At 52.3% G+C, this 24730-nt stretch overlaps 1 protein-coding gene across 1 annotated transcript; it reads right to left on the reverse strand.

Moving 5' to 3' along the window:
- Positions 1 to 24053, reverse strand: CYS1 (cystin 1). Its single transcript, XM_082642058.1, has 3 exons — positions 23392 to 24053; positions 7410 to 7462; positions 1 to 2782 (listed from the first exon to the last, which is right to left on the reverse strand). Exons 1-3 carry the CDS (start codon positions 23728 to 23730, stop codon positions 2677 to 2679), a joined length of 498 nt encoding a protein of 165 aa, XP_082498184.1. The 5' UTR covers positions 23731 to 24053; the 3' UTR covers positions 1 to 2676.
- Between the last annotated feature and the right edge of the window lie 677 nt (positions 24054 to 24730).

Consider the following 24730-nt stretch of genomic DNA (forward strand, 5'->3'; position numbering starts at 1 on the left):
TAACCTGTGCTACTAAGGTCATGGTTTTTTTATTTTTCACTCAAATCCTCTCCTCACCAGATTAGTAGAAAAGTCAGCCCCTCCGTCTACAGTTTCTCCCCTTCCCTGAAAAGAGTCCTAAACCTCTCGGGCTTAGTTATCCCAGGCTGGGGTCTTTGTAGCCACCACTTTCCAGGGACAGAGACACCCAGTCCAAGTGGACACCCTGCTGTGTGGATGCCTTTCTGCCACGTGGTGCCACTGTTGACAGCCGACCACAGGCCCCTGATTTTGGTGGAGGTCTGGACCTTGAAAGCGCAGCCGGGTAACCACACGCTTTTTCAGTCTCATGTGCACACTCCAGGGCACCAGCTCCACAGGGTGTCCATTGGATGTCATCCACCTCTTGAGGACTTAAAATGTGTCACTGCTCCTTCCCAGGGTCCACACGTCACAGAAAAGGCAGCTTTTTGTTTCCAGAGGGGTTTCATCACACCAGAAAATTGATCCCCGCCCACCTGTTAAGGTCTGATTTGGTCCCAGGGGGTCCAGATGTCACCACCCCAAAGGTCTGGTTTTACATTGTCTCCTTCCTAGGGACAGCACAGGACTTCAGAGCCTCAAATGTTATTTGTCCTCTCAAAGGCAACCAAGAAGGCTTTTCTCCTGCCTATCGCCAGCCCAGAAAAAGAACCACAGCCCCAATCCACATAGGCTAGATCTTCAGACGGCTTTTGGCTACAGTTCTTTGACAGCCTCTAGCTTCTCTGGCGTGAATCCATGTTTACAGGTGCGCCACTAGAAACAGCGTGTCCTCACTAGTGGAGACCAGATCTTGCTACGTGAACCCTGGTGTCCAGCAGAGGGCCGGGCTCACAGCAGCAGGGGCTCAGAAGGTGAGAACGAGTGGGGGGGTTGAACAGAAATTCCCCAGGGGCGTCCACCCAGTGGTGCTCTCTCACTGGATGGGAGCCCGGTGAGAAGTGGCTCTGAGACTTTGGAACATCAAAGGGAAGCGTCTTGGAAAAGCTCACCTTGGCTGAGGAGAGGGTGCCTGAGCCAGGCAGGGCCCCTTTGAGAACTCGTGCAAGGGGCAGAGGAGGGCCGTGGCCTGGCTTCTTCCCCAGGAGGACGGACACAACATTTCTCAGAGCTGGGAATGGAGCGTGTTTTCTAAGTTCCTGGGCTTTGTAGCATCTCAGAGGAACTCGCCACCACAGAAGCCAGGAGACACGTGTGTGGCAGAGACTTTTCCAGACATCGATGTGTCATTGTCACCTTCGACGTGGAGACGTTTTTCTTCCTGCCTCTATTTCAGCCACATCCCCCCCCCACCCCCCCTTCATGAGCAGGTTCCACACTCAGCCCCAGAGCAGAAGGCTGGGTCTCAGAAGCAACACCCAGCGACCAAGGGAAGGCCTGGAGCCGCGCTCGGCACCCAGTAGGCCCTCTGCACACGTCTAGTGCAGGAAGTACTCGCCCCCAGGCCCTGCCTGATTCGCAGGGTGTCAGCTTTCTCATCAGTCAGCTGGGAACGTTCTAAGGCTCTCCTGGCCTCACTGCTGTGATTTTCTACCTTCTACCAGGTGGGAAGAGCCGGCGGCCCTGAAGACCCTTTCCAGGTGTGGCCAGTGCTCGCCCTCAGCGGGGAAGGCAGTCCCGTGCCCCCAGGGGACGAGAGACCGAGGAAGCCTGGGATTGTGTGACCCCTGATGGTGAGAGCTGGGGAATAGGGCATGCCTCCAGGACTCACTTTCTAGAGAGGGACACTGAGGACCAGAGGGGGGAAGTGACTGCAAGTTAGTGCAAGAGCAAGGATCAGAACTGGGGTCTCTGGCTCCTGTCCCACCATACCCCCTGCAGGGGCACAGGCCTCTCTCTTTGGGGAGGTGGGTGGGTCGTGGCTCTGGGCAGCCTCCAGCACCGGGCGAGGAAGAGTCAGCCAGGCCTAAGCTCAGACAAGGTCCCTGCTACTCCAGGCATGGCTGGGATCCAGCAGCCTGGGTATCACCTGGGAACTGGTTAGAAACGCAGACTCTCAGGCCCTGCTGGAGACCCACAGAATCAGAATCTGCATTTCAATAACATCTCCAGGCGACTCATTTGCAGAACAGAGGGTGACTCCCTCCAGCTCGGTAAGGCATACCTCCTGGGTGTGCCCTCCAGAGGGGAACCTCCTTGGGGCCCTCTGGGACGTGTGTTAAGAGTTCCCAAAGTGTCCAGTCTGAGCCACGCTCAGCTAAAGAGGCTTCTTCGGAGCAGGTGGCAAGTGGGCCTTCAGAAAGGGGAAGCATTTCAAGATCCAGGAGAGCCTTGTAGACGGATCTCCTCAGAGACTGAGAGGAGGGGCAGGTATCTGGCAGGTCACCTGCCCGTGCACCTGTGGGGCAGCACCTGTGCCTTCCTTCTGGCCTGGATCTGCACAGCTGATCACCTCTTGCCAGCAAGCATGATGGCCAGCTGCCGGCCACATTCAGGACTGTCTGAATATGGATTTGAAGAGGGCAGTTGTGAAAGATCTGGGAGTAACTGCATGTTGGAGGTGGCTAAGCTCCAGCTAGAGCCCTGGGCAGGGCAGGGGGATGTGTGCGCCCAGCCTAGGTTCCTAAGAGACCCAGTCAGCTGGGGCTGGGGCTGGGGCTGGGAGGAACGGCGCCTTGGCCGCTGGGTGACCACGGGGCTGCTGCAGCACCAGCCTTAGCAGCAGTACTCCTGCTCGATGCTGGCCATCAGCTCCTCCTCGGAGTAGTCGTACGTGATGGCTGACTGCCTCTCAGGCCTCTTGTGGCAGCTGCCTGGGGCTCTGTGGGTGAGAAAGATGGACACGGAAAACAAGATGTTACCTTCAAACTCCACATCTGTACTGGACAACCAAGGTGGCCCCTGTATGGAATTCTGATCCATCCTAAAACTAAAACTGAAAACCTCTGCCCCGGGAACACCTCCTCAACCTCTTCCATGAGCAGGCCCCTGCCTGATTCTCTGGTTTCATCTCCCCGACGTTACCCGAGACCTTACGCTGTGAGGAAGCCAGTGCCTGTGATGCTTAAGGGTGAGGGCCCGGGGGTGGAAAGACCCAGCTTGAATCCCAGCTCTGCCACTTACTAGCTCAGTGATCATTTTCTCTAAAATGGAGCTGTATTCCTAAATTCATTCTGAGGCATAAATGAGATAACGCATGGCCAGCGTGTGACACCGAATTTTGCACCCTGCACGGCCCTCAGCAAATGTGGGCTGTGTCTCGACTATCCATCGGCCTGACCCACTCCCTGTGCCTGCCCCTTGGGTGGGCGGGGGTGTCTCACAGGAGCTGCCACGCTGGGACAGGACGGGGTGTCAGGATCCCGGCCACTCCCCCAAACTGCTGGGCAGTGTATTAAGTGACCAAATCTCCGGATCCTCATCCTGCTGCCTGGGCCCCTGGAAGTGGTTCCCACCAGCCTGGACCCGGCTGCCCACCCCCTCTCCGGCTTTCCGGACTCTGTTGTGCCGACTTCCCTGTCCTGCAGCCTGTCCCACGGCGGTGTCCACCTGTGCCTGGCCATGGCCTTGCCCCGTTCAGTACCTTTGACAGGTGGGAGGGTGTGAAACCTGGGCCGAACTGGGTGCTGCCAGCCTGAGGGGCTACCTCTGAAGGAGGAGTTAGGCCAGAGCTGCCCACTGCCAGGTATGGGACCTCGAGCTCCCACCTGCCAGCCAGAGACGTGCTGCCATGTGAGCTGGGGGCTGGGCTGGATGATCTCTAAGGCCCACCTGATCACTGCCGTCGCACTCCTGACATGTTAAGAGCAGCCTCCAGGGCCCTGTCTGCTGTCCCGGAATACAGGGCAGGAGCTGGGCTCCTGGCCACGTGACTGTCACCTCAGGGTGTGTGCAGCCTAACAGGCCCCCCAGCGCTGAACAGCAAGGATGAGGGTCTAACGGCGGGACTCCACCTCCCCCCAAGCCCAAAGATGACACGTGCCTCCCGCTCAGCCCTCTGGGGTCACCCAGGCCAGCCCCCTCTCTGTGGATGGGGGAGAAATGCCTTGCCCACGGTCCCATGGTGACCTGGCTACAGACCGTCCTCACCCGGTCCCACAGCTCAGCAAGGCCTTTCTCTCTAGGCACCCGATGCTCCCTGCAGTTGGGACATGGGGGAGAAAGGGGGCAAGGAGGCAGGGCTGGCACGGGAGGCTGGCAGGGGAGGCTGATGGGGAGGCCGACGGGGGAGGCTGGCAGGGGAGGCCAGCAGGGGAGGCTGATGGGGAGGCCGATGGGGGAGGCTGATGAGGAGGCCGGCAGGGGAGGCCGACAGGAGGTGTTGCAGCCCCAGCAGCCAGGGCTCCACTCGGCCTCACGCCATCCTAACCTGTCTGGCGGGCAACACTGTCCACCAGCGGCCGTGGGGCTGCCGGCCCAGGGGCCTGAAGACCGAGATGGGGTCTCCCCCTACTTGGGGGAGGGGAGCACGACATTAAAAGGGAGAGATGGTTCCTAGAGGGACTGAGGAGTCAAGAATTGAATCTTTGTTTAAATTATAATCCACTATGTCAGAGATTCCTAAAGTCATGCAAAACAACAACCGATTACTCTTCCCCAGAGACAGCAAATCAGTTATAATTGGGCTGCAGAGCCACATGCGAAATGAGGCCTGAGTCATTTGTACTATCTGTTGGGTCTAGAATTTACTGGCCCTTTGACCACGGGCAAATCATACCTTGTATCTGTTTACTCATTAGGAAAACGGGGTGCCTGGCCTAGGCCTGGCTTATAGTAGGTATCCCACAAGCATTTACAGAATAAATAATGAGCAAATTTCAGCAGCAGCTGCAGACAGAAGGCTCCTGAATCCCTGTTTCCCCTCCACAGGCCCTAGGCTTCTGTTACCGGATCCTCACAGACTTCAGGTCAGGCCAGCCCAGCCCTGTCCTCAAAGCCAGCCCGGCTGGCTCAGCTCTGTTGCTTCCACACCCCAACCCTGGAGAAAGGGCGTGGCCGACATCGAGGACGGTCAGGACTCGGGGGTCAAGGCCCACAGGCCCAGGTTCACACCGAACGTTCCCTTCAGCTGCATCTGTGAAGCACCTGCTCTGTGCCTGGTGCTGTGAGGGCCCAGAGATGTGGCTGAGAGTGAGAAGAGGTAAGACAGGCTGTCACAGGTACCCTCTGCGTTACACGTACAGGTGTGGTGTAAACTAGAGCCGGCACTGCTGAAGGAGGGAGACTCACCAGGTTGACACGGAGGGAGGGGAGGGGGAGAGTCTCCGAGGAGGAGATACGTGAACTGAGTTTGGGAGGATTTTCCTCTTCAACCTTTTATTACGAAGACTTTCAAGCATACCGAAAAGTTGAAATCGTGGATCCAACAATTAAGTAAATATTTTTCTGCTACATTTTGCTGGGTTTACTTTATCCCATGTCTATTACTTTATCTGATTTCTGGATGCATGTCAAAGTAAACTGCACACGTTAGGACACTTCTCCCTGAAGCGCTGCTTTGAGGGGTCCTGGCGGCCGAGAAGGGGACGGTGGGCTTGCCTGGGGCCGCAAGGATGGGCGCTGCAGGAACCAGGAGAGGAGGGTGCCGGGGGCTGTGCTCTATGTGCACCCAGTCTGGGGGGCGGGGATGGGGGCGCACGCTGGTTGTGCGGAGGAGCCCAGGGCCGGCCGCGGGCAGTGAGAAGCCACCGTGGACGTGGCGGCAGGACACCCGCCGCTCCCTCCTCAGAGAGGTTCCCCTACAGGCAGGGGAGCCCAAGTTTGGGGAACAGAGGAGGGTGGCTGCTGCCAGTCCAGACCCTGGGGGAGGCCTGTATGGCTTCAGAGCGTGCTTCCGGGAGGCACAGCCCTGATCTCACCTTCATGACACTCTCCCCTTTGCAGCCACTGAGCCAGGACCAGCCTGGGACCCACCCAGCCCAGGGTCCAGGGCCTAGCGTGGCACTCAGGATGCTCCCACTGAAGTATATTGAGGGAGTGAATGAATGAATGAATGAATGAAGTGCTCCTGGTGAGGGATGTCCTGGAGTTTGCATGTGAGGTGCAGGGACCTGTTCATTTAAAAAGAAGAAGAAACAGCTAATTGGTTCGAGGCAGAATTTCATCCTCCTAAAGTCCTTGGGGTGATGAAAACTTAAGAAAGTCACTGCCAGTTATCTTTACAATCAGTAGAAATATGCAGGCGGGACTGAGCTCCGCTGGCACCGCGCCGGGCCCAGGTCCCCCGCCGCGCCACGTGCTCGGGCGTCCAGGTCAGCGGAGCAGAGCCGGCCCTGGTGCCCAGTCACTGCGGCGAGACACAGCGCCCGGTCCAGCACGGGAGTGCACGGGGGCGCTGAGCCCACCCAGAGGCAGCCGTGCTAAGCGGAGCCTGTGATGGTTTGCAAAACAAGTGAACAGCAGGGGCTGTGAGGGGGACCGGGAGGGATGCTCCTCTCTGCCGAGTGAAGCTCTGGCCTTGGCAAGGGGCGGAGCCCGTGTACATGTGCTCACCGCGTCACCTCCGCGGCCACGGTGGAGTCCCAGTGCCCAGAGCTGACCGCAGCGTCCTCTGGCTGGACAGCAGCGGCCCACGGCTTCAGCTTGGCCTTCAAGGCCCTCCTTCTCCCCCAGACCCTGTGCTAAATGTCACCGGCCTATGCGTGGTGTCCTGTTCAGACCTCTGTGTCTTGCCTGTGGATCCCACAACCTGGAACACACCGGCCCTCCTCTCTCCTTGGTGAAAATACGTGTCCTGCAAGCCATTTCAACATCAGTTCCTCCACCAGCCCTCAGCAGGTCTGTCCCCTTTCAGACCTCCCTTGAGCCCATGTGAAGAGACCCCAATCTTCAGGAGAAGGTCTCCTCAAATGTTTGTTAAATAAGGGAAACCAGCAAAGTTCTGGCCCTGAAGCTGTTTGGAATTGGTAATAAAAAATAGCTGTTGAGCCAGAATTTTCACATCTCTGGTCTTGAGCACCACAGTCACCTACCTCCCAGTGACCCAGGGCCGATCACTGTGACCCAATTAGAGATGAGAAAGCCAAGGGCAGGATGAGCCAGAGGCCCAAGGTCATCCCAGCACAGCTTCCTGGTGCTGGCTGCTCCTGGGGCCCTGGAATCCTCACAAAGCCCAGGGCCATGCAGACAGAGAAGGCCTGGTCTCTGGGCCTGGGGTCCTCAGCTGACACTTTCCAGGGGTTTTAAATGTGTTTTCCTGCTAACACTGTAATGGGATTATGGGGGACCCACCTGCCATCCTTCTAAGCTGTAAACTCCTGAAGGCCAAGGACTGTGCCTCATTTACAGATGAGCCACTGCAAATAGTTTCTGAGTGAATGGGTGGGGCCAGGGCCGGGGATGGGGAGCATCCAGAAGGGGGATGCGGAGGCGTGGGGAGGGCGGGGGGTAGGGTGGCTGTGACTCTGGTAGAGATGTGCTTCCCCCCCGCGCCCCACCCCCGTACTTACTCAGGAACACTGCTGCTCTCTGGGCGGTCTTCAGTGCTCCGTTTTGGGGACACCTTGAGAAGGACAAAAGGAAGAGGCATCAGAAGGTTGTCAGTGGTACAGCCTGTCTTTGCCCTGGCTTTGTGCTGACAGACGGCCACCACACTCAACCCAGGGCTGAATAAACCAGACCTGGAAAGTGGAAAGGCTCCCCTGCTGTCTAGTTCCATCCGCCTAATTTGCATGTGGGAAGCTGAGGCTGGGAGAGGGGAGTGACCTACACAGCTCACACCAAGAGACTCCCCACCTCCCCGGCAGCTAACGGCCAGCATGTCCCCATCTCTCATTCCAGGAGCTGAAGTCCTGACCTCCATCTAAGCGCTGCCTGGCAGCCTGCCCTGCTGCTCTGCTGTGCCTTCTTTGTTCTAAGTCAAGGGTGCTCAGATGTCGCACGTGTCTGTCTGCAAACTCTTCCACTGGTCCATGCCTGTCCTGTGCCACCACCACCCCGTCTCAGTTTCCACAGCTTTAGAATAAGCCTGGACTCTTCCCGGTTCCTTGCACCTCCTTATATGTGTACTGCAGTCAGTTTGTCCCCCTTGGGGATTTTGTTGGGGTTGAATTAATATACAGATCCTTTTAGGCAGACTTGATATCTATAATAACAAGTCTTCCAGTTTAAAAACGGGGAACATCTCTCCATTCATTTAGGATTTCTTTAATGTCTTTTAAGAAGTCTTATCATTTTCCCTGTAGGGGTCATAGATATCTCTTTTTAGACCGATTTCTAGATACTCGATATTATCCTCTTTTAAATAAAATTTTATTTTCTTCCTGTTTGTTTCTGAAATATATACATTTTGTGTTCACCAGTCTTACTAAACTCTCTTATTAGTCCTAATAACTTATTTGTAGATTCTTTTGGACTGTCTTTCTTCCCGTTCACGTTATCTGAGAAAAATGGCCATTTGATTTTTTCCCTTCTGGTCCCCACACACTTTTCACCTAGCCCTTCTGCACTGGCTAGGACCTCCAGTACTACCTTGAAAAGAAATGATAACAGGCATCTCTGTCTTGTTCCTTTATTGAAAGGGAAAGTTTTCATTATTTCAAATGTAATATTAGGTTTGCCGTGGCTTTTTCTCAAGTTGTCCTTAATCAGATCCTGGTCTCTCTGTGTAGGTCATTTCTTCAGTTCTGTCTTCCAGGGCACTGATCTTCTCTTTGTCTCTGTCTAATTTCCTGTTAACCCAAACCATCAGAATCTTTAATTTTGTTTATTGTATTTTTCATTTCTTCAAGTTCTATCTGATTCTTTTTAAAATATGCTAGGTCACTGTCTAGAGGTCCTGGTCCTTCAAAGGTATTGCCCTTAAATAAGATAAAATAAACATAGTTGATTATAATCTGTGTCTGGTAATCCAAATAAATAACTGAAGTCGTCATTGGTCTATTTTTGTTGTCTTTGTTTCTTCTAGCGTTCACTTGGTTCTCTGGCTGGTTGGTTATTTTTTCTCTGGCTGGTTGGTTTTTCAGCCGCCTGCCACTACAGGCACTCCCATGCATTGGCCAGAAGAGCCTGCCCTGCCCACCTGGCGCTCTCTCCACGTGGAGGTGGGCTGCACAGTAAAGGTGCACAACTTCCTTCCAGGGGTACATGAAGGGCCAGCTAGTGTCTGCTAGTGGCTAGTGATCTTGCCCCGGAGATTCAGTATTCCCTGCATATTCCTTTGAATATTTGTGCCTTTGGGGAGTGTAAAGATGAAGAGGAGATGACTCCCAAGGCAGCAAGGAATTCACAATGGGAAGAGAGACAGAGGGTAGGGAGGGGCGATGAAGATGAGAGAGAGGAGGGGAAGTCACACAGGCACGCACACACATGTGCACGCACATGTACATACACGCACTCACCTCCACCACCTCCTGAAGCAGCCCATTCCTGCTCGGGCAGCTCAGACTAGCTGAAAATTCTTTTTAATTTTTTTTTATTCAAAAAAAATTAACTGTGGTAAAATACACACATCTTAAACCATCCTAACCTAAAATTTACCATCTTAACCATTTTTAAGCATACAGTTCAGTAGAGTGAAGTACATTAACCAATCTCACAAACTTCATCTTGCAGAACTGAACCCCTGTCCACATTAAACAACAACTCTCCTCCCCCAAAGCCCAGCAGCCACCATTGCACTTCCTGTCAGATAGAAATGAGTCCTTTAGCACCTCACCTGAGTGGAATCACACAGTACTTGCCCTCTTGTGCCTGGCTTATTTCACTCAGCAGAATGTCCTCGAGGTTCACCCATGTTGTAGCAGATGCCAGAGCTTCATTCCTTTTTAAGGCTGAATAATATTCCACTGTACGCGTATACCATGTTGTGTTTATCCATTCATCCATCAAGGGACACTCGGGTGGCTTCCACGTTTTGGCTATTGTGAACAATGCTCCTATGAACACGGGTGCACAGATATGTCATTGAAAGCCTCCTGTCAACTCTCTTGGGCATATGAGAAAGTTCTCCCGTATCATATTGACGCCAAGCTTCCTCCCTGCAGTTTTCTGTCACTGAGGCTGGTTATTTTCTCAGGGACAACAGAGAAGTAAAGTAATACTTTTACTCAACTACCCTTCAGCTATTTTTTATGAAGTCATCCAGTAGGGACCCTAGTTTCCTCTTGTCCATTTCTGCTGGAACCAGCTTTTGCCATCACCTGCTGGGGGCTTTTCCTCTCAGCACCAGGTTTTGTAAGAGTTGTTACAGATATGGCTTCTCCCATCAGGTGGGCAACTGAGTGACAGAGCAAGACATCGGAATCAAACATTTGCGTAGTCACAGCCAGTTTCCACTTCTCTGCGCTGCTCTGCTCACTACTCACGGGGACGCACTGCCAGCTGTAGGGCAGCGATGATGTGGTCCATCAAGTATGTGGACTGGACGCCCCAAAGCTTCACTCAAACAGAAGGCCATACTCTTTCTTTTATAATTTCCCTGAGAGCTCAGCTTTGTTATAGCTTTCATTTCTTTACGTGTGTTTCTTTCTGTGGTTTGAATGTGTGGTTCTTCTTCTCGTCAATTTAAGTCTTTAACTTGACTTTCTCAGATGCAAAATGTGTTAGACAGGCCTCCCAGAAGATCCAGCTTGCTGAAGCAGCTCAGGAGCTTGTGAAAAGCAAAGACACAGCAGCCCCTGGTGGCTGCTCCAGGCCTAGTGCAGACACAAGCTCCCAGCCAGCAGGAAGCCTGCCACTCTTGGTCGGTAGGACACATCTGGACCCCGGGGAGGCCATGGCGCCTGGACTGGGGCCATGGGAACCCGGCTGAACTCAGGATGAGCATGTAATCTGTCATCACTAGAGATCCCAGGGAGGCTTTGAAAAACTCACACCACAGCTGAACAAGAAGCAGAAAACATCTGAGGAAGAACTGAATAAGATGATTTCTTAAAGTGTTCTCTGGGACTTCCCTGGTGGCGCAGTGGTTGAGAGTCCGCCTGCCGATGCAGGGGACATGGGTTCGTGCCCCAGTCTGGGAAGATACCACAAGCCGTGGAGCGGCTGGGCCCGTGAGCCATGGCCGCTGAGCCTGCGCGTCCGGAGCCTGTGCTCCGTAACAGGAGAGGCCACAGCAGTGAGAGGCCCGCGTTCGGCAAAAAAAAAAAAGAATCCGCCTGCCAATGCAGGTGACACGGGTTCGAGCCCTGGTCCAGGAAGATCCCATACGCCGCGGAGCAACTAAGCCCGTGCGCCACAACTACTGAGCCTGCGCTCTAGAGCCTGTGAGCCACAACTACTGAAACCTGCACACCTAGAGTCCATCTTCCACAACAAAGCCCGCACACCGCAACTAGAGAAAGCCTGCGTGCACCAACAAGGACCAATGCAGACAAAAATAAATTAATTAATTAAAAAAAAAGTCTCCTCTGGGGCTTCCCTGGTGGCGCAGTGGTTGGGAGTCCGCCTGCGGATGCAGGGGACACGGGTTCGTGCCCCGGTCTGGGGGGATCCCGCATGCCGCGGAGCGGCTGGGCCCGTGAGCCATGGCCGCTGAGCCTGCGCGGCCGGAGCCTGTGCTCCGCAACGGGAGAGGCCACAACAGTGAGAGGCCCGCATACCGCAAAAAAAAAAAAAAAAAAAAAAAGTCTCCTCTGACTCTTACAACTAGGGTTTTTTGAAAAAAAGTGAAGTATCGGTGGTTAATCTTTAGAAAACCCACTGAATATTTTATTTAACAATATGTATATCCTGCTTCTTCTGTTTAAAGAGTTCTCCCCTTAACTCTTAAAGTGTAACAGCTTTATATGTATATATGTACCCATACCAATAATATATATAATTGACCTGGAACAAGCTGCAGATGTCTGAAGAATACGATTTGAAAGGTTTTGACATGTGTATCCACTGTTAAACCATATCCATCACCCCCGGGTGATGCTCCCTCCTTCCCTCCTCTGCCTTCCCATCTCCAGGCGGCCACTAGTGGGCCCCTGTCACCGCACACCCGTGTGCCCTCTCTAGAAGCCTAAAGACGTGGGGTCAGACAGCACGCGCCCTTTTTTGCATGGCTTCTTTCACTCCGCACGACGAGCCTGAGATCCATCCACCCTGCTGTGTTTTATCAGTAGACTTCCCCCTTCCTCTCTAAGAACTGTCCTTCTTTGAGGCCCAGGTTTGCTTATGTTTCATTATGGAAATGTTAATACATGCAGTGTAGAGAAGAGTGAACTCGGTCTCCGGGTACCGAAATCTCCCAGCCTCGGCAGGTTTCAGCACTTTGCCAGTCGGGTTCAGTCCTCTCACCCCCGGGGGCACTACTGTCCCCACACGGCTCCACTTCATGGCTTCCCAGGCAGCACACGCTGCTGGCCCAGTGGACTCTGCTGTGAGGGCTGCTTTGCGTTCCTAAAGTGACAAAGGACTTTTGCAAAAGGAGGCTCTGACTCTGAAGCCACCGGTCCTAGGGCGCCCACCTCCCCTCACCAGGCCTTGCTTCAGGAAAGTGTTTCCAGAGACAGAGGCCGGGGGACCTGGAGAAGGTAAAGGGTGGAACTGAAGGAAAATAACAATAAATTACATATCTACACCTTATGAAGCACCTGCAAACGCATTTTCACACGGCAGCCAGATCCTCACCCCCGGAGGCAGATGACCTGGCATGGATCCTGGTCCTGCTGGGGATGTGGACAATCACCCTGCTGGGACCCAAAGGCCTGGGATGTAAATGAGAAGGTAGCCTCGATGGTCTCTAAGGTCCCTTCAGCTCCAGCATCTGTGATTCTCAAACTGCGAAGAAACCAAAGCGGCGAGGTCTGCTGGGAATCTGAATGGGTAGCCTTGGGCTGCAGGCTGCCTTCTGGGCTGGTGACAGCTCCCGGCACTCAGGTGCTAAGAATCTCCGTCTGCACGAACCACTACTGACCCTCCTCACCGGAGTCCAGCTAGGGCTCGTCCCAGGCGCTGGGGGAGCCCGAAGCTCCTGTGCAAGGAAGCCTTCCTCAGCACCTCACTGAGACGCTGCAGTGACGCCCAATCCACCTCATTCCCCCACCTCCCCCGCACCAGCGCTCAGCACCAGTCGCTGGGGCCCGGCCTCAGGCAAGGCGCTGGGAGACCCTGCTTCCAACCTTCACTAAGGTCAGGCTTCCAACCACGGACAAAGCCCACATCCCGGAACCACGGAGGGAGGGAGCCCTCTGGGGTCACACCTCTGACCCCATCTCCAGGCAAGCACTTCTAAACACTTTTAAATCTGGCTGTTTTCGTACATCTCCTGTGAGGAAGCATCTTCCTCCGGTTCCTGGAGTCCTCCAGGGCTCCAGCTCAGGACTCTTCTCCGGCCACCCACATGCTCTCCCTCGTCGCCCCATCTAGATGCTGAGGTCCACAGTTACATGCCAGCTCCAACCACCTTGCACAGTGGACCTGAGCTTCTGACGGCCCACAAGCTTGTCTGCCTCGCACCCCAAAGCCAACTTGCGCAACACTGAGCATCACTGTCGACTCTACGACGCCAGCAGGAAACCCGGGTGCCTTTGCGGCAGCCCGCCTTCCCTTGCTCTCACACCCAGTGTGCACCTCGCTTTCTCGCATCGCCTCTTACCTGGATTTCTGCAGGATCTCCCACCTGGGCACCCTGCTTCCCGCGCCGTCTCCTCTCATCCCCCGCCCTCCTGCCACCCCTTGTCTTTCTGAACACAGGCTGGGGAGGAGACACAAGGACTCGATAAGCTGGGCGTCTCTGGAGAAGGGAACTGGAGAAAGTGGGGGACAGGGTGGAGGGGAAACTTTCCTTTCAGTGTACCTGTTAAAATATACATGTGCATGTATATTACCTATTCTGATTTTTTAAATAATCATTTAAAAATAAAACCCACAAAATTTCCACTAGCTCCCTGTTGCCTACAGGATAAAGTTCAACCCTTTAGCCTAGAAGGTTGTGAAATCATGACCCAAACCGATCTCGTTGTCTTTTGCGCTCCGTCCAGCCATCATCACCTTGCTGTCCAGCCATCACGGACAACATGCTGTTCTCCTAAGGCACTTGGTCCCTCTGGGGTTTTCTACATGCTGCTTGCTCCTTATGGAATGCCCCCTCCTTCACTGACTGCTGGAAAACTCTGCCGATCCTTCACAACCAACTCAGATGTCAGGGCTTCTTGGATGGGAAGACTTCCGCCTTGGATGGGATTATTCAACTCCTTGTATGTAATAATTCCTACTTACCTCCACCCCAGGGCTTCCATGACGAACGCTCACTTCACAACCCTCCCCCAACACAGTATGCGCCCTGGGGGTCAGCACTATGCTTTACTCTCCTATGACTCCTCGGTTGATCAAGTACCACTTACTGCCACTTAAATTTGTGTTCTTTGCTAGAGATCTGAAAGCGGACAGATGGTAACTGTCTTCAAAATAGTGGCTTTTTGCCGAAAGTCCATTATCAAATCCATCACTTTCAAATCCCTCCGGTGGATCTGCTTTCTGGCCACGTAATCATTTTGATGTCTGTTTTCACCTTCACATCCCACAGCAGCTGTGAGCCAGGATTACTGTGAAGCCCTGGCTGACGGCAAAAGACAAGGAAGAGTTACCCTGGTCCTCCTTTGCTAGAGCAAAAGGGAACCTTTGCAAAAACGGTGGACAGTGGATTCATTCAGCCTAGAAGACAGATAATGACCTTCCCTAGATCTTGAGTGACTAAGATTTATTAGGCGGCGGGGGGAAGTATGAATTATCACCTGGTAGTAAAAACACTGAATTTATATCTATTAGACTGAATCAGAATACCCTCTTTAAGGGTGCCCTTGAATTTCACTAGCACATTTAATCCCCCAAACTTCTTTTATCTAGCCCATCCTGGGACTGAGATTTTATGGTTAATTCAGTGTCCTAATGGAGCCATCTTTATGGCTACCCACCAGCAATGCACTGTAAAAAGAACCTTCCTGAAAGCCTTGGCTACTCTCCAGTTCCTTGCCTCCCATTCTCAATGGAGTCCAGCCCATCAGGCTTCCCGCACCGCTCCACTGAAACGGCGCTGGCCAAGGGCACCAGGGACCTCCAAGCCACCAGATTCAAAAGTCAGCTCTCAGACTGCATCTCACTTGTCCCCTCGAGCAGCACTTACCAGAGCTGGTCACTCCCTCTTCCTTGATATACTGTCCTCCCTTGGCTTCCAGACCTGAATCCTCTTGGTTTTCTCCCCTTTAGGATGTCCCCTCATCGTCTCTACCTCTGAACACAGGTCACACACATAAACACCCAGAGCAGTGCCTGGCACACACTCAGGTGTTAGCTGGCCTCAGTATTACTGGTGGTCCGATCTAATCTCAACCCTTCTCTGTTTTAATGGCTGCCAAACTTATAAGTCCAAACCTAGCCTCTCCCCTGAATGCCAAACTCTTACAAAGATCTTTTCAGTTGATATCTCTATGTAGATGTCTAGCATGCATCTCAAGTTTAACATATTCTAAAACAGCTTCTTGATGCACAACATTCAAACCCTGCCCCTTCCACACTTCCCAGGTCAGTTAATGCCAACTATGTCCTTCTAGCTGCTCAACCAAAAACTTCGGGGTCCTCTGACTCCTTTCTCACACAACCCACAGCCAATCCATTAGTAAGCTGGCTGTCTCTATTTCTAATCTAGGTCCATATGCCAACCAGTCCTTCCCAGCTCACTCACTGCCACTCTGGTCCAAACCAATCCCTCTTCTCACTTGGATTACTGCAAAAGCTTCCCAGCCCTGCTCCCAGCTTCGGCCCCTCCATCCCATCCCAGGCTGTCTTCAACAGGGCAGCCAGGGTGAGCCTTAAAACAAACCAGATCATGTCATCCGCTGTTCAGAATTCCTCCAGCCTTCTCTACCTCATTCAAAGTAAAAGCCAAGGACTTGGACTTCCCTGGTGGTCCAGTGGTTAAGATTCTGCGCTCCCAATGCAGGGGGCACCGGTATGATCCCACCCCCTACCCCCGCAAAAAAGCCAAGGCCTTCCGGTGGCCACAAGGCTCACTGTTCTCTGCCCGGGCACCAGGCCACCACCCTATCTCTCCCAGCTCTGAACTGCTGAGAGCAGGCCCATTGCTGATCTCCCCAGCCCCTACTGCTTTTTTGTTCTTTATACTTTATTTTGTTCACTGTTGGACTTCCATGACCGAAGGTTAGTGAAGGTTTTGTCTGTTTAGTTCACTTTATATAACCAGCACCTAGAACAGTACCTGGCACACATAGGTGGTCAAAAAATAAACGTTGAATGGATAGACCAATATTAGATGGTACATTTTTCTAATTAATAGACCACTGATTGAGAGAGATACTGCTGCATTTTTTAAAATCACAATTTGATTAAATAACTTAATACAAGACAAATCCAAACCCTTAGATTTTCACACATAATTCTCCCACCCTAAATAATTTTCAGTTTCAATATCTCACTAAAATACTGTTGATTTTGAAGTTCTTCTGACTTTGGGAAAGGAATTCTGCCTTGGGCACCTAAGACTGCCCAGGAACAAGTTGAAAATTAGTCTAGAACAGTAATAGATGCTTTAGTGAATTAAAGTACGTGAACTTGATGAAATACTTCGCATTCATTAAAATAATAATGAAGAATATTATGCAACGCATGAAAAGCCGCTTATGAGATAGTTTACGTAAAAAAATCTTAAGACTCTGTTATAATTCAATGATATATATCTTTAAAAGCTGTGACAAAGTGAGAGAGTGGCATGGACATATATACACTACCAAATGTAAAATAGATAGCTAGTGGGAAGCAGCCACATAGCACAGGGAGATCAGCTCAGTGCTTTGTGACCACCTAGAGGGATGGGATAGGGAGGGTGGGAGGGAGGGAGACACAAGAGGGAAGAGATATGGGAACATATGTATATGTATAACTGATTCACTTTGTTATAAAGCAGAAACTAACACACCATTGTAAAGCAATTATACTCCAATAAAGATGTTAAAAATAAAAAAAGAACAAAAGAAATGAAAACAGGTGACAGCTGATAAGTTAAAGAGTATATTGGGAAACATTTTAAATTGTTAATGATGCAATATGGTCTTTGCCTATACAATTTTCTTAAGATTCTCAACATTACAGGAATTCTCTGGTGGCCCAGTGGTTAGGACTACACGCTCCCATTGCAGGGGGCATGGTTCAATCCCTGATCGGGGAACTAAGGTCACGCAAGCCACGACGCGGTATGGCCAAAAAAAAAAAGATTCTCAATATTGGCAAAAAATAAACAAACAAAAAAACCTCCCTGGAAACAGCCTGAATATCTCACAATAAGAGATCAATTAAATAACACTACCTCTGGATGGTGGGCAAATTATGAAGACATTATGATGGGAGAAATGCTTATACTATAATGCTAAATAAAAGGATGTTATAAATTGTATATCTACACTACGCTCTTTTTTTTTTTAAGGGAACTTTATTTTTTTTTTAATTTATTTTTGGCTGCGTTGGGTCTTCGTTGCTGCGCATGGACTTTCTCTAGTTGCGGCGAGCAGGGGCTACTCTTTGCTGTGGTGTGCGGGCTTCTCATTGCGGTGGCTTCTCTTGTTGTGGAGCACGGGCTCTAGGCGCGTGGGCTTCAGTAGTTGTGACTTGTGGGCTCTAGAGATCAGGCTCAGTAGCTGTGGCACACGGGCTTAGTTGCTCCGTGGCATGTGGGATCTTCCAGGCCCAGGGATCAAACCCGTGTCCCCTGTGTTGGCAGGTGGATTCTTAACCACTGCACCACCAGGGAAGCCCTATGAGCAATCTTTATTTCCTTTTCTATATATTTTTTAAATATATATTTTTTCTGTTTTCCAATTTTTCTGCAATGAGCATATACTCCTTTACAATCGTAGAGTGAAGCTAATATAGGGCTTATCTTTTCATTTAAAACTTCTCATGTGGGACTTCCCTGCTGGTCCAGTAGGTAAGACTCTGCGCTCCCAGTGCAGGGGGCCTGGGTTCGATCCCTGGTCAAGGAACTAGATCCCGCGTGCATGCCACAACTAAGAAGCCCACGTGCCACAACTATGAGCCCGCGTGCCACAACTAAGACCTGGCACAGCCTAAATAAATAACTGAATAAAATATTTTTTTAAAAACCCCACATCTCTCATGAGTAAGATCATTTTAAGTTTTTTATTGCAGAGAACAACCAAGAACATTTTTTTTCTCATGTGCATGTATATTACCTATTCTAACTTCAAAAACAGACACTTAAAAGTAAGCATAACCTTTTCTGGGCTGAACACATCTTTAGAGACTGGAACACATCTTGTACGCAATCACGGAAGCCGGGGCATGGAGACCTATCTCAGAGAAAAACTGAGCACCAGAGGAATCAGGGAACAAGTGAGAATCCCTCCTGATGGCAAATTCACTCCGTTAAACTTCTAGTACACACAGTACTCTACAGAGGTATAGTCAGAAAGCCTCCGACCGGCTCTTTCAAACTGCACGATACTGGCCAAGTTAACCACCTCTCTGAGCCTTGTGCAGTCCCCTCTGACATGAAGTTGGGGGGAGGCGACACCAATTTGGCAGGTACCTATTCTGATGAGGATTAAGTAAAACAATGGATGTAAGAAGCCGACTATTAGAATAGCCTGAATAAACAGCGGCTGTATTACAACATCTGAACAATTTCCGAGTGATTGCAAGTGAACTGCAAAGCCCTGTTTCACAGGAATCAAAACTGATACAGGATGGGGAGGGGACTCTTTCTGAGTCTTTTGCCTCTTTGTTCTTCTGCTTCTGCCCCTGTGCAACCAGCAACCTGCTTACACGCAGGGGCTCGTGAAAATGCTCAAGTAAAAGGATGCTGGTGACAGATGTACTAAGTGAATAATTGGGAGTCTCACAACTTTTAGTAAAAACTGTATGACCCCTAAGCACATAAACATCTGAATGAATAAGGAGGCTGCCGAAAAAAACATTCAGGGGGTATTATGAGGGCAAGACGGGTGGTACTTTTATCAGACAAAATACAGGTTCTTGATGAGTTTGCTTGGGGAACGCTAGGGATTACTGAACGTTAAAAAAGAATCGCACAGTAAAGAAAAACGGGCCAGGTATTAGTGCCACTGTGAGCAGAGCGCTGGAAGCGCTGGATCTGCCTTGTGACTTGGACATCTGGAAAACGGAAAAGGCATGGAACGTCCCAGGTTATCTACGGAGGGGCTGAGCCCGGCAGGCCTGCTACAAACTCTGCTGCCCCCACTTACTGGCTGTGTGGTTTGGGTATGTTATCAATCTCCTGGGACTGAGATGGCCTTGTTTGTAAAATAGAAAGCACTATTTATCTAAAAGGCTGTTTGAAGAGGGGAACGTGGGACAATGACCAGGAAGTACCTAATGCAGTCCTTAACACAGAGCAGGTGCCCAACGGACGTAATCCTCCTTCCCCTTCTCTACTGTGCACGTCATCTGATAGGAAACCGAACATCTCATGCACATCTCTGCAGTGGACACGCACCCAAACTTAACACTGCATGAAGGGAAAGACTTCTTTCTAGCTGACATGTATTGGTACCAAGAGTTTATGGAACTGGACTGAAAACTAGGAATGTCACGGAAATGCTCTTTATTTGGGGAAGTGTCTCAGTAGTTTTATTTCAGTGAATGTAAATCCACACACAGACACACACAGACTGTCACGGGTTCCCCAGTGGCCTTGGCTTCATTCATCCCATTTTCTCCCTGAGATCCTGTTTCTTGGACATGGGGATTTGTAACACAGCCCCAGTGCAGAGAGACTACTGTATCCTTCACATTTGTGTCTTACCTCAAATTTGCCCATAATTTTTCCCAAATTTACAATCCAGAGTGAAAATCCTCTTACGTAGTGTTTCATTACAAAGTATTATGGTTCACAGACAAGAAAAAAAAATATTTAACTGAAAGTTGCTTCTAACCAAAATGTAAGGGAAAAATTTACCTTGATTCAGAACATATACATGATAAAAGCTGAAAAACTCCATGGTTAAAGAGTTCTTTTTAAATAGGTGATTGAACTCCTTCTTTGAAACTAATTTTAAAAATTCAAGTTTTAGATGGAATATAGCAATACCTTATGCTTATCCAGCAACCTAAACTGTATCAGGAAAACAACCAAGAATTAAGAAATAAGACAAAAAAAGAGCACTTGATCAACTAAAATTATTGCCACAAAGCTCATTCACTGAACAGATGACTCGTCAGGCCAGGGAGGAGACCTCTCCCAGGCCTGACCTTGGAGGGTCCTGCTCCTCCTATAAGCTCAGTGCCAGCGAGCATGCTTCTGTGTTTCTACCACCCGGGGCCGCTCAGAGAGGTGTCTATTTGGGCGAGGGATACAGAGAAGTTTGGCTGGTTGCATACAGACTGACAGTGGTAAACAGTGACAGCTGTTAAGACTGAGGCTGGACCAAGGACAGAAAGGCAGTAACAAGCAAGTCTCACAGCTGCCAGGGCCATTTTCGTACGAAGGGTGCAGGAGTCTGACTGTCAAGGTCGGGGGGTCTGATCTCTGCTCTGCCATAACCACGTGGCTTTAGTCACTTAACTTTCATCTGTGCCTGTTTCCTCTTGCCCAGCTGTAAAAATGGACGATAATAATAACGGTAAAAATGAAATGAGTTAATACATGTCTGAGACCCAAGTGCTCACTGAAATATGAGCTACAATTATTCTTGGACATAGACAAGAATAATACATAAGATTCAGAATAAGGGTTCAGAGATACACATAATTCGTCTCTAAGAAATTCTAATCAACAGCGGTCAAAATTGTAAATGTGGGTGCTTAAAGGGATAATTTCACTTGAGTTTGACATTCTCTTATGGAGAATACCTCTCTCCTCCAAAATGCTAGATAGTTATGAACCTAAGAAGGCTTTTCTTCCTTCCTTCCAGAGAAATTTAAAATAGTGTTTATTTACATGCTCAGTCAGGCTTTCTCTGTCCATGGGAACATCATTTCCAACATTTTGAAGAAGGGCCAACTTCTACATATAGGTTTCAATACCGACTCGTCAAAATCCCCATTTGTTCCCAGGCCAATGTTGTCTTGTTAACGCAGAGTCTTGTAAAATGTACAGCTGCCAGAGACTCAGCTGAAGGGTGTAAAGTGTAAAGCAAAACGGCATAGACTCCACACTTGGCTGTACAGGCACTTAGCCTTCTACCTGTGACCTCTAGAGCCAGGAAGTTAAGAGGCTTCAACCTTTTTACTTCATCTCCCCAGACCTGAAGAGAATGAACTGGACTCAGGAGCCTCCTTGCAGCTCTAATAGTCTAGGATTCTAGGATTCATTCAAGAAACATCTATGGGGCTTCCCTGGTGGTGCGGTGGTTGAGAGTCCGCCGGCCAATGCAGGGGACACAGGTTCGTGACCCGGTCCGGGAAGATCCCACATGCCGCAGAGCGGCTGGGCCCGTGAGCCATGGCCGCTGAGCCTGCGCGTCCGGAGCCTGTGCTCCGCAACGGGAGAGGCCACAGCGGTGAGAGGCCCGTGTACCACAAAAAAAAAAAAAAAAAAAAGAAACATCTATGGTACAGAAGATACATACAATCCACATCCAAAAGAGCAACCACAGCTGGCTGACTTTACCTCCTAATCTCTCTCGACTCCATCTCCCCTTCAGCCCTCTCACTGCGCTGCTGCCCTCAGGACCTGCCCGTCTGGACCACCGAAGCAGCCCCAGTTGGACATCTTGCCCCTAGTCCTTACTCCGCCCGGTTCATCCTCCCCGTGGCTGTTGGTCCAACCTTCCTAAGACACAAAATGTCACTCCCCTTAGTCCTTCAAAGATACCCACGGCTTTTATGGTAAAGTCCAAGCTCCTCAGCAGGGAATACTCCTAGTGTGACATGTCCGTAGCCTGGCATTCACCCTTCCCAACCTCTTCAACTACAGTGCGCCCACCCACACCCTGGGTACCATATGCCCCGGCCGCTATTGCCTTTGCATGCAGGCTTCTCTCTGCCCAAATGCTCTTTGCTGCTTGTTTGCCTGGCTAGTGCCATAGACCCTTCCAGATCCAGGTCAAGTGCTGTCCTGCTGGGATGCTGACCTGACTTCTCCAGAGGACCAATTGCTCCTCCTGTGGACTCGCTCTACAGACTGCCCACAGGTATTCTACCTTTTGTTTGCAGATCCCTCTCCCCCATTACACTGTCAACTTCCTGAGGGCAAGGACTGCGTGCCATCAGTGTTCATCTCTGGCACCCAGAGTGATGCCTGGCACACAGTAGGTGCTCAAGCAATACCTGAGAAATGACTGAAAAAATAAGTAAGGCAGTCCATGCAACCTAGGAGTTGCTGTGATACTCAGCGAATGGGGGTGGGGACGGGGGAGGGAAATCCATTCTCTCTGTTTTCTTTTCATTTTCGCTTCTAAAGTTTCCAAAGCACTTGACAACTGATCCCTAAAAGATTGCTTCCGTGCCGTCTCAGAACTTCCCCCAAAATTTCTCAACTGTTTATTCATTTTGAGGGTTATATAATGGAACTCTGATGTAATCTTAAAGGAATCTTGTTATATAATTGAGTCCCACTTGCTGCAGCTCGTTTGGGGAGGGTAGCAGGGGATGGGCAGGAGGACAGGAGAGGAAGGCCCTGCAGTGTCCAGGTTGACCCAGTCCTTTCCACCCACCCCTCCCCACCTCACTGAGGAGCTTCCAGGATTCCACTGCTTGGTGGCTGCCCCGGAAGACACCCCGCTCTGGTCCCAGCAGTTGTTAAGCAAAGCCTGCAGGGCTCCGGGGAAGGGGGGAACTGCCTTGGACATCCTCCTCAAGCCCAGGAGCTGATATCACAGATCTTGTTCATTCAGCTCTGCTGGAGTGAAGGCTGTTCCCATACGAGAGTGCTCACTTTTATTGTTTTTCTAGAACAGCGGGGATGTTATTACAAGTGTTCTGGAAGAGAGAAGAGGGAAGCCAAAAAGAAATTGCACAGCGTCTTAAAAATAGCCAGTAGTATGCAAATTGCTTGACCACAAGGCAAAGATCCTGATGTGTCTGACGCGAGGGGCCTTTGTAAACACTGTTTGGCTACCGGTCCCAGCTCTTAGCATCCTCCTCCGACAGTGCCCGGGGAATGGCCAAGGGGGAGGTACCTGAGAAGAAAGCAGCCCCGCTGGCCAGCCCCTACCTAGGCTGGAAGAAGCCACAGTTCCAAAAGGAAAACAAGGCAAGCTCTGGCCAGAAGCAAGCCTAGGAGAGGCATTTCTGCTAAGGGGTATCTGTCTCCCTGCCCTTTAAGGCTGCTGCCAGTACAGCACTGTCACCCCCCAAATTGGAGGCAGGGAGACCAGCACCCAGAGGAGGCAGAGAGGGGAAGAGGGCGAGCAGGGAGAGCGCGGCGGGACGGCCGCGGGGGCTGGGGGACAGGGCAACAGGGCGGGGGCCCCGGAGGGACAGGGCGCGGGGTGCGGGCCGGCGGGGAGGGGGCTCCGGGGCAGGAATCGGCGCAGCTGCCCCACCGGCTCCGCGGGCTCCGACACTCACCGGGCTCCCGGCGCCGGCTGCGGGTCGGGGCCGCGCCGGGCCCCGCGGGGCCAGCTCCCCGGGGCCCCAGGCCGCCGACTCGGCCAGCAGCTGGTCCAGCAGGCGCAGCGTCTCGTCCCCGCCGTCGGGGGGCGCCGCGGGGCCGGGGCCGGGGCCGGCCGCCCCCTCCGCCGCCTCCGCCGCCGCCTCCCGGGACTCCTCCCGGGCTGCCGCCGCCGTCGCCGAGACTGGCGGCCCCGTCCCGCCCTCCGGGGCTGTCCCGCCGGGCCCGGCCGGCCGGCTGTCGGGGCTGCGCAGCCGCCTCAGGGCGCGGCTGCTTCGGCTGCTGCCGCTGCCCATGGCGCGCCCGCCAAGCAGGCCTGTGGCGCCGCCAGAAAGCGGCCCGGGGGTGGGGACGCGGGAGGGGGCGCGGCCGGGCCGGGGGTGCGGGGCCGGGGGTGCGGACCCGGGCCGGGCGTGAGGGGAGGAGGGGGAGATCCCGGGTCTGGGACGCGACTGGGGGCGGGGACGCGAGCAGGGCCTGGGGGAGGGGCGAAGCCACCGGTGTGCGGAACGTGGGGCGTGGTGTCGCGGTGGGGGAACTAGATCCCGGGACAGGGGAACGTGGGAGGGGGCGCGACCGGAGCCGGGGTGCTGAGCCCGGCCTGGAGGTGGGGGCCGAGAGCCGCGGGTGAGGGCTCTCGGGGAGCCGGCGGCCGGGGGCGGGGAGCGACGGCCGGGTATCCGGGCACTGGATGGCGAGGGCACTGGGGCGCGGCGTCCCCTCCTCCTCCGACTCCTTCCTCCTCCCTCCGGCCCGCCTCGGGCCCCGCCTCTCCTTGCGGGGTCAGCCCTCCAGGCTCTGGCTCCCCGACCCTCCGGGTCCCCGCCGCCTGGAAGAACTGAAAGCACTGGGGGTTCCTGCAACACGCCCAGACCGGCCTGCGTGGGGTGGTGATGAGTGCGGAGGTGACTCCACAGCCGGGCCCCTCCCGAGCTTAGAGCGCGATGGGGACTTCACCTCTCCCAGCCTCCTATTCCTCACATGTTAAGTTGGGGGAAGGGGCCGGACGGTAAAAATACCTCTGAGGATGGAGTAAGATGATGAAGGTGCCGGGCCTCCCACCCTTCAATTTCTGCGCTGCTCCCTCGCGCGACCTAAGAGAGGACAGACGGAGGGAAGGGGACGATTCTCCCGGACCGGACTCCCCGCTGCAGCCTTTCCGCAAGGCAAGGGAGCCGGCAGCAGGCAGTGGTGGGCCCTGGGTTCCCGTCCCTCTCCTCCTGCCCCAAAGGAGATCTGGTGCTTGAATGCCGAGCCTCATTAAAAAAGTAACTACTTTGGGGAAAGAAAAAATTT

The sequence above is a fragment of the Mesoplodon mirus genome, assembly GCF_964341445.2.
Source record: "Mesoplodon mirus genome assembly, chromosome: 14".
NCBI classification, from domain to species: domain Eukaryota; kingdom Metazoa; phylum Chordata; class Mammalia; order Artiodactyla; family Ziphiidae; genus Mesoplodon; species Mesoplodon mirus.

Bases quoted from the DNA above. Each gene is read 5' to 3' on its own strand.
- CYS1 (XM_082642058.1), bottom strand. From the start codon at position 23,730: ATGGGCAGCGGCAGCAGCCGAAGCAGCCGCGCCCTGAGGCGGCTGCGC. The intron at 7,463-23,391 runs GTGAGTGTCGGA...GTCCTTCTCAAG, and splicing joins CAGCCGGCGCCGGGAGCCCG to GTGTCCCCAAAACGGAGCAC. The intron at 2,783-7,409 runs GTAAGTACGGGG...TCTCACCCACAG, and splicing joins GAGAGCAGCAGTGTTCCTGA to AGCCCCAGGCAGCTGCCACA.